The sequence below is a fragment of the Glycine soja genome, chromosome 1, assembly GCF_004193775.1.
Source record: "Glycine soja cultivar W05 chromosome 1, ASM419377v2, whole genome shotgun sequence".
Taxonomy (NCBI): Eukaryota; Viridiplantae; Streptophyta; class Magnoliopsida; order Fabales; family Fabaceae; genus Glycine; species Glycine soja.
This window is the reverse complement of record NC_041002.1, coordinates 48,811,107-48,820,318: the sequence shown is the minus strand read 5'-3', so window position 1 is coordinate 48,820,318 and position 9,212 is coordinate 48,811,107. Positions and strand designations below refer to the sequence as shown.

Genomic DNA, 9,212 nt, shown 5'->3' with positions numbered 1-9,212 from the left:
ATTATTATTTTATTAATTAATAAATTAAAAAAATATATAATTATACGAATTGAAAATTCGTATAATGTATATGGATTATACAGATTGCTAATCTGTATAATCCATGCGGATTGCATTATACGGATAGCTAATGCGTACGCATTATACAGATTTTATGCAATCCCATTTTCAATCAAGGAGTAGAAAAGAGGGACTTACGGTGAAGGCAACGAAGGTGGCGTGGATTAGCGGCAACGCACGAACGACAACGCCACGGTAAGAATAAGCAAAGAACGAAGATGAGGGAAGCACAACGGCAACGCATGGGGAGAGGGAGAGGAGAGTGGACATGGCAATGGAGCAGGGCGGGGACAAGTATTATCTCCCCAATCCCTGACCTCGACTCCCCCAACATGTTTCCATACCCGTACCCGATACCCGACGAGTTAAAATTTATTATCTCATCCCTGTACCCGTTGGGTATCGGGTATCTCCGACCCCGTCCCATACCAGATTCAAATTAGAAAAATAATTTTTTTTGTAAGGAAAATATTAAAAATTTGATTTTAGAAAAAATAAATTGATTGTTAAACATTTATTTTTAACTACTTATATATCAATAAATTTATTATAGCACATGTGTCTACAAAAATCGTTAAGAAAAGAATATTAAATTATGTAAAAATTTTAAAATAAAATTAACTAATATTAAAAAGTCTAGGCCTTTTGATTAAATTATGCAAAAATTCTAAAAAATTAAGTGGCGGGACGGGTTCGGGTTGGGAGTTGGGGGCGGATGCAGTAATCCCATATTCGACTTTTGGTTATCAGAGAAAATCTGAACTCGAACCCATACCCGATCAACTCGGGTATTACTCATCAAAATCAGGACATATACGGATGGATACCTATGGGTACGGATTTTCTTGCATGTGTAGAGGAGAGGGAGAACCTTTTAAGATTTTAAGTGAAGTGAAGGACAAGTTTGCCACTTCACTTAAAATTATGGTGCATGTGCGGTGCACCTAGCAATTCCGTTAGATGGTGTTAGTGGAGCGGGATTCGTTCTATTCATATTTGGACAAAAAAATTGCTGCCTCTCTCTTTCTCTCTCGTCTAGAGAAGTCTGACATTGTTTTGTTCCCGAACTCTTTGCTCTGCTTTTTGGAGGGTTTTGAAAAAAATTTGAAGAGATTTATTAGCACTTCCCAGCAATAACACGATTAGCCTCTCTTCTCAGTTTCAATTCGTTTTCAATTCTTGCCGCATCGATTTCCAACCCTAATATTCTACCATGACTGAGGTAAACGCGTTAATCACCCCAATTTTTTATATCATAGAGTTTTCACGATTATTCTGACGCACTCTTTAATTTTCACAACTTATTTTCCTGCACTATAATTATATCAGTTTTTTATTTCTTGGGCGTTCTGACCCGTTCATAACCGAAATTACCACCCAAGATTCATGTTCAAGGTTTTGTCTATTATGAATTTATGCGTTATGATACTTAAACCGAATTAATGTAATTTTTTTTTGCTTTTCTGATAATTTATTCCGGAATCAGAAGGTTGGAGTCCACCAAGTGCGTGTTTAGTTCAGCTTATTTTGGAGAAATGATCGCATATTTTAGTTACAAGAGAAACCTTTTGAAAAAAAATAAGTGATTCATTTCTTCTGAAGTAATCTATGCCAAACATGTACTATTAGTGTCTTTGGTTCCCGTTTTGAATGTGATTTTCCACGTTTCAGATGTGATTTTCAGAAGCTAACAGTTATAGGCTAATAGCTTTCACATTCTAAACCTGATTCCTCCATCTTAAACAAATTTCCAAGCACGCTATATGTATCTAGAAGAATTGTTGATGTGTGCATTTAGACCATCGTTAGAGAAGGATGCAGAGGTGCATTATTGAGAAGCCGTGATATGTTTAATTTTCTGATATGTGAAAGTTAGGTTTGTTGGTTGTGACTAATTGATTGTTTGGACGCACTTATTTGTTGGCAGGTTTTCTTAATTAACTGTTTTTTTCATGGTTTTAGTACTGGGTCAGCCAGGGCAACAAATGGTGCGACTTTTGCAAAATTTATATATCAAACAACCCTGGAAGCATAAGGAATCATGAGCTTGGCCAACGTCACAAAGATAATGTTTCCAAGAGGTTGGCTGCTATGAGAAAAGAGAATATTGCTAAGGAGAAAGAACAGAAAGAAACTGCTCGTGCCATTGAGCAAATTGAAGCAGTAAGGGTTTCACACTTATTTTATATTAATGATGCCGATGCTGCATTCTTCATACTTATTCTTGATGTCACTGATATAATCATGAACAATCCATTCATCCATAGTGTTTTACCCTCTTTATTCATGCCACAAAGCCTATTGAAGTTATTGAAATGAACTGCTGCAAAGTCAGAGAGCATATGTGGTTCTCCCAAATTCAAACAAATTGTCCCTGTTAACAATGTTAGAATATATGAGTGGCAGTCTCCTGATAATTCATAATGCACAATTATTGGTTTTAGAGAAATGCTAGCTAAGCAAGCACTGTTAAGGGTAAAAAAGAAATTAAAAGTGTCAAAAAGTATGTTGTTAGCATATCTCGACTTTAATCCAAATAAAGTCTTGGATTCCCAAAGGGACTCCAAGTAAAATGTTGGCTGTATTCAAAGATTGGGAATCAACTGGAAATTGCAGTAAATTTGCACCTGTGCTTAACTTTTTGGCAAATGGGAAATATTTGGATGTTGCAATAGTATTGTAGGTTCTGTACACATTTACACTCAAAGATGAGATATTTAAATTTTGTTATATATGGTTCTTTGTATTCAAATGCAGAAAGCGCAACGTAGCTATCAAAAGGATAAAGTGAAGTTTGAGGAGACGAGAGAATCACATGAATTGGATGACCAAGGTTGTAAGTATAAACTTCTATTTGTTTCTACTGATAGAGTTCTAATTAATAATTAATCTGCTTAGTCTGATACATGTTTTGACACCCAAACTCTGTTTAGATCATATACATTAGGAGAATAAATTAGTGTCGTCTACAGAGAAAAAATAATTTTGGAATCAACTCCCATTATGAGAGTGGAGAGCCCCATTTCCAGAAATTACTTACATTGTGTGGTCTTTCAAAGCATTACAAAGTTGTTGCACCACACTTCTCTCCTAAGGTGATCAGTGATTATTATAGTCATAAAAGACCAGATTTTTTTATTTTTTTCCCAGAAAGTGATGGGAGTTGGCTTGTATAAGTGTTATAAGCAATTGCCCTGCAAGGTGCAGTTAATCAGTTATAACAGAGTTTACTTTGTTAGAGGAAATGGAAAACTACCTATTGAGCATTGGAAATTGTCGTAACTAATATTAATTTCATGTGGTAGATGTAGGAGTTGGAGCTCATCGCAGATTATTAAAATAAGCCCAAATTTCAACCCTTTTAAGATTAGTGGTCTGGTGTTTTTAAGAAACTTGGGCTACATAATCTAATTTTCTTTCTGTCAATTTTTAATTTGTCTGCCGGGCACTATAATCTGTTGTAAGAAACACATCTTTAAAAATGTGTTTTAGATAATTTCTTTCTTCCATTAAAAATGTGGAACTCTTTTTTCCTGAGAAAGAACTTGAATATCAAATCTAAAGACTTATAGTCTACTCCCTTCCATTTTTTTCCATTTTGGTAGATAATACCATGGACGTTAATAGATGAGAAAATATTGAAAATTTGAAATCTAGATGATATTATTGCTTCTCATACTAGGTTCATTGAAAGAGTGAAATACGTCTATTTACTACTCTCTCAATTTTTTCCCCTTGAAAGAAATTTGAAATTTCTTTTCTGAAACTATTAGGGGGTGTTTGGTTTGGTTGTTTTCTGTTTTCATTTTCACTGAAAACAGAAAACGGTGATGAAAATGTGTTTGGTTTGATTTCTGAAAACATTTTCAGTGAAAATGAAAACAGGAAACAACTAGAAAATGAAAACAATAAATTTTCATTTTCAATATTTTCAGTTGAGAACAGAAACCTCATTTTGGTTAAAATGAAATTGCGGTGACAATGAATGTAGTTTTAAGCAAATCTAAAAATACAAAAAGACAATAAGTCAATATTTCATGAATTTTCAGTATTTTTATTTCATGAAAACAGAAAATAAGAAATCAAACCAAACATGTTTTCAGAATTCAAATCTTTTGAAAATGAAAACAGTTTTCAGAAAATGGAATCAGGAAATGAAAACAGAAAATGAAAATGCAAACCAAACACACCCTTAGTGTTGGGAGTTGTTTGTGTTAATAGCATAAATATAAGGTTTTGTTCCTATTCAGCATAGAACGAAAAAATTACGTGAATGGATCACCTACAGTTGTATTTTCAACTGCACCTCCTGTAGTTACAATCTAAGGGCCAAATTTGTTTTTAACACATTTAGCTTTAACATTTTAACTTCAAACAAATAAAGTTAAGGTCAGGATCTCTGCATTCTCTTTTTAAACTGCAGAGGAACATGATGCCAAAAAAAAAAAAAAAAAACGTGTAGCTTCGTGATACGAACCCAACTCAATATACTCACAATAGATGTGTCAGCGTCAGTGTATTGTATTGTTGCTGTATTGATTTTGCATCTTGAAACTGATTATTGCTGCATGATTTTGTAGAATGGGAGTTTGACAGCAGTACAGGCTATTACTACCATAAAACAAATGGATTTTACTATGACCAAAAGTCAGGATTTTACTACTCTGATGCCATTGGTACATGCTAGAGTTTTTGTCTTACTCTTGCATGTATAATATCATCTTGATAATTGATGGCATATTTACTTTAAAAAATTTCAACAGGCAAGTGGGTGACACAGGAAGAAGCATATGCCTCCCCTCACTTTACATCTAATGCCGGGCACAATGGACCAACTGCAAAGAAATCCTTGTCAACATCACAGTCCAAATCAGATGAAAACAAAGGAAATAAGTTTAATAATGGATCTTCACCAGGGCCAGTTGTTACAACTTCTTTGAATCCCAAAAGAAATGTGAAAGCTGCTCCTTCATCTCTTGCGGTTGGAAAGAGAAAGAGACCTGGTGAAAAATCCAAGGTTATCTCTGATGAAGAAAAAGCAGCTCTAAAGGCAAGAGAGGCTGCAAGGAAAAGAGTACAGGAGAGGGAGAAACCCTTGCTTGGCCTTTACAACAAGCCTTACTAACTGCAAAATTTACTTAACAGCCTTGTCTTCCCCCAGAAATATGAGGTTGTTTCTTTTTTGTTTGATTCCTTTATGCTGGTCGGTGTCCTAATTCTTCAAGTGTTTCCCATGTGACTCTACCTTGTACAATGTAACTGTTCCGTTTCTTTTTTTAGTTTTTGCAATACATGCTAATTTTCAGCCTTAGAGGAGAAAATAAGGGCTTAGAAGTCTTCGCTAGGCTGATGAAACCAAGTTAAATCCCTGTTGCAGAAGCTTTTAGAAAACACATCCAAATAAGTTAATCTTATGTGGATACAAAAGCAATGCTCATTTTACGTTCTTTAATGTGTTAAATCATATGATGTACAAGAAGGGAAAACTTACAGTCAAATATCCTGAACTTTATTCTTTTATTATTAGTACATATACTTTCTTTTTGTGGGGTGAGGGGATTGTGAGCTTTCTTTCACTGATTTTGATTTAAGAAAACATTTTTTTATAATTTTTTTCTGTTTTTTCTTTATTTTGTTATTAAAAGTTTGTGCAAGAAACAATGAAATTAGGGACATGTTTGATTCCCATCTCCTATTTTTTCATTCAAAGTCTATTAAATTTTGAATATTGTTTTCAAAATAATTGTTTTAAAAATGAAAGAAAAACAGAAACAGCTAAGATATTTTCTCATATTTTGTTTTCATCTTGTTCAATTTTTCATTTGGTCTGCACCTTGTTCAATTCTGCTGTTTGACCAATCTTGTAACTACAATTTGAAAGCTAAAAATTGATTTTGAAATCAGAAAGCAAACACTCATTGTTTAGTCTTTACTGGTTATTTATTTATTTCAATTCTTGTCTAATCTTCATAAAATAGAAAATATTTTCTGAAATCACCCGTTTAGGAACTAGCGAGACCCTGAATGATCAACCGCGGAAGAGCTTGCAAAGGAAGGGGCAGTTAATCTCCAGTTTGACTTTTAAACATTTGTTTGAGTCCTTAGTGTAATATTTTAAGTGATGTTGGTTTGTCCAATTTTGCTTTTAAATTCATGAAAATGCTATTCTTTTCCTTCACAATGATCATTGATGACAACAAAAGCACAAAGTGTAAGCATAATAGGCTAACCCAATGCCAAGCAATCCTTCAGCTTTTTTTTGCTGCTGATTAGAATAAATATCCTTTGATTTCCGTTCAAGTCATTCCATTCACTTTATTCCCCACAAGAATTCTAGAGTCCCTCAATATAAACACACCCACATTCATATTGAGCACAAATCAGACCCGAAAATACCATCACACTTGAGTGAAAATCTTCATTCATTCATTCACCTTAAAAGAAAATGCCTTCACCAGTGCAGCCAAGTCACTCTCCATCATCTGCTGAAGGTGAGAAACATGCACGCAAGCAATTGGATAGAGAGATTAGGGACATGGTCTCTGCCATCACTGACAGGGTCACAGATTTTCACAAACCAGGCTCAACCAACCATATGGAGAATGATGGTGAACATGGTTTGAGCATGGTCACCCTTGTAGGAAACAACAACGGCGCCACTATGAAAAGTGAATTCGACGAAAAATCAGGCAACCCTTCTCATGGTGATGAGCCTGAGGCACTGAGCACCTATGTTAACAGCAACTTCCAAGCCATCAACAACTCAGTCATGCTTGGTGGAAGTTACCAGACCAATGATCCAGGTGTGCACATGGATATCTCAGATTTCTCCACTGAGCATGAGCAGCACCATCGAAGTCACTACCAGAAGGAAGAAAAGCATGGGAAGAAGGGAAAGAAAATAGAGAAAAAAGCTTCCAAATCCAGACATCTTTCATCATCATCATCAGAAGATTCTGATTGAGCTTAATATTGGTGCTGGAAGCAACAAAACAGTCGAGTGCCAGAGAATACATGAAATCTTCACCATTGCACATTACGAGAATAGAAACTCTCGTTTTGATTGTTAAGCACTAGCTAATCATATCATAAGTATGCTTTGAATAACCATCTTTTTGCAATATGTTGCTTTTTTTTTTTTGTTTATTCTTTTCTTTGTTCGGTGTCAAGCAATAGGAGTCTTTAATTTTCCCATCATATGCATAATTGTATTCTCTACTTTAAGAATTTATGAACATTGAGTTTTGAGTCAAGTGTCGAAGTTATTTATTAGAAGATAAATTGCCTAATTTGGTCCGTAGTTACTGGGTATGTGATGTTAATGGATTTAGTGCATTCACGCATTCACTTAGGGTGCATTTGGTTGTGTAGAAGAAAAAATAATAGAAGTGAATTTAAAATAAATATTTGAAATAAAGTAGAGAGAAAGATGGCGTTGGTTATGTAAAAGAGAAAACAATAAAAGTGAATTATAAAGAAATATTTGAAATAAAGTAGAGAAAAAGATGTGTGAGACTCACTATTTTTTTAAAATTTCTTCAAGAATAGTATTTCTTTTCCCACAACCAAACCAAGGATTAATCGTCACTCATGAACCAATATCATTGTGTGAAGGTTAGACACTTCAAATTTCAAAATGCATAGTTTATCACAACTATATTGGAGAGAGAACATTAAAAGAGTGTCACTAACATTGCCGACATGAAAAGAGAATAGAGAATCCAATGCATCATACAACTAATACTATTTCCTCCAATCTCATATAAAAAAATATATCAGTCAAATATAAGGAAATTTTAACTAATTTTATCTTATTTAATGTTATTATCTTTAAAATACTCTTCATTATTTGAGATTTTAGTTTTAATAACTCTTTTATTCTTGGCAACAAATTATAATGAAGAATAAGTAGGAAAAAAATAATTTTTAATGGAAATTGATGCAATTAAATATGATTTTACACTAAGATTATGTTAAGTAAAATTAGTTGAAAGCTGAAAAACTAGTTAATAGTTGACAAATTAGCTTATTAAATTATAATTATTCAGTAAAACTAGTTGAAATAGCTGAAAATTATAAAATAATAGAAAAATAAAAAAATATGATTTATTTAAAAAGAATAATCAGAAAATTGGATAAATTATTGAAGATAAAAATGAAAGAAAATATAAAAAAGTAGAAGATATTCTTTAAAAAGAACATTAAGTAATATTTTAAAAAATGTTACTTCAAATTGCATTTTAAAAAATGTCACTTCAAGTAACATTTCAAAAAACAAAAAAAATTATTAAAAAAATTTATTTATCAAAAATCAAACAAACTTTTCAACGAATAAAAAAATAAAAATTAACTAAAATACCTTATCCAACTTAACCTTATGGCTTAAAACAAATTTTTTGTTCTTTCTAATATTTGATTTGAAACGAAATGTAATCTTAAACTTTGAATGAGTCTGCAGCCATTGCACGATCATCACTGTCCATATTCAATATAAGAAATGTCAATTTTTTTTTTCTAAATTTGATGGTTTCCTTCACTGCTATTAAAATTGAAGATGAGGATGTTCATGGATTCAGATGATGAATAAGAACAATCAGTTGTTGGGATAGTTAAGAAAAAATATGCTTAACTGTATATTGTTATGTCATTCATCTTTAGAATTTTATTGATCCTATAGTTGACTATCCAAATAAATATTTTCTTGTAAAAAAAATAAATATTCTCTAGCTGTACCCGATAGGAACTATACAAACTAAGAACTAGGAAGTGTGTTTTTAGTAATAAACAAGGAAATCTTTAGTTTCCTTTCAAATAATAATAATAATAATAAAAAGAAATACTTAGCTTTAGCAAGTCATAGTTTCATAGATGAAAAAGGTAGTTGAAACCACTAAAGAGGAAAGGCGAATAACAAAAAAAAAAGTAAAAATATAATTATTAGAGAATGTGTCTTGTTAAAATTTTACTAAGAAAAATCTTGTTGGATAAAAACCTAGTGAAGGAAAAAGAGTAAATCATTCTTCAATACGTTATCATTTGCCTCATTAAAAAATTATTTGAAAAACCTAATGGGACAAAACTATGGCAAAGGAAAAATAGTGCATAACGTATTTATTTCTCTTCCTCATGTAAACAATCAATCATCTTTAAGA

General features: G+C 32.6%; 2 protein-coding genes across 3 annotated transcripts; both read left to right on the top strand.

The window, feature by feature from the left end:
- Window positions 1-1,053: 1,053 nt before the first annotated feature.
- Window positions 1,054-5,583, top strand: LOC114418070 (zinc finger protein ZOP1-like). Of its 2 annotated transcripts, XM_028383222.1 has the most exons (5): window positions 1,059-1,282; window positions 2,023-2,223; window positions 2,818-2,893; window positions 4,641-4,736; window positions 4,824-5,583. In XM_028383222.1, exons 1-5 carry the CDS (start codon window positions 1,274-1,276, stop codon window positions 5,183-5,185), a joined length of 744 nt encoding a protein of 247 aa, XP_028239023.1. In that variant the 5' UTR covers window positions 1,059-1,273; the 3' UTR covers window positions 5,186-5,583. The 2 variants fall into 2 exon arrangements, with proteins under 2 accessions (XP_028239032.1, XP_028239023.1); XM_028383231.1 differs by lacking the exon at window positions 4,641-4,736 and having other exon boundaries at window positions 1,054-1,282.
- A 763-nt stretch (window positions 5,584-6,346) lies between these two features.
- Window positions 6,347-7,313, top strand: LOC114418082. The gene has a single exon (XM_028383244.1). The coding sequence runs from the start codon at window positions 6,506-6,508 to the stop codon at window positions 7,022-7,024; it is 519 nt and encodes a 172-aa protein (XP_028239045.1). The 5' UTR covers window positions 6,347-6,505; the 3' UTR covers window positions 7,025-7,313.
- Window positions 7,314-9,212: the final 1,899 nt, after the last annotated feature.

Bases quoted from the DNA above. Each gene is read 5' to 3' on its own strand.
- LOC114418082 (XM_028383244.1), top strand. From the start codon at position 6,506: ATGCCTTCACCAGTGCAGCCAAGTCACTCTCCATCATCTGCTGAAGGT.
- LOC114418070 (XM_028383222.1), top strand. The intron at 2,224-2,817 runs GTAAGGGTTTCA...ATTCAAATGCAG, and splicing joins CCATTGAGCAAATTGAAGCA to AAAGCGCAACGTAGCTATCA. The intron at 2,894-4,640 runs GTTGTAAGTATA...ATGATTTTGTAG, and splicing joins ACATGAATTGGATGACCAAG to AATGGGAGTTTGACAGCAGT.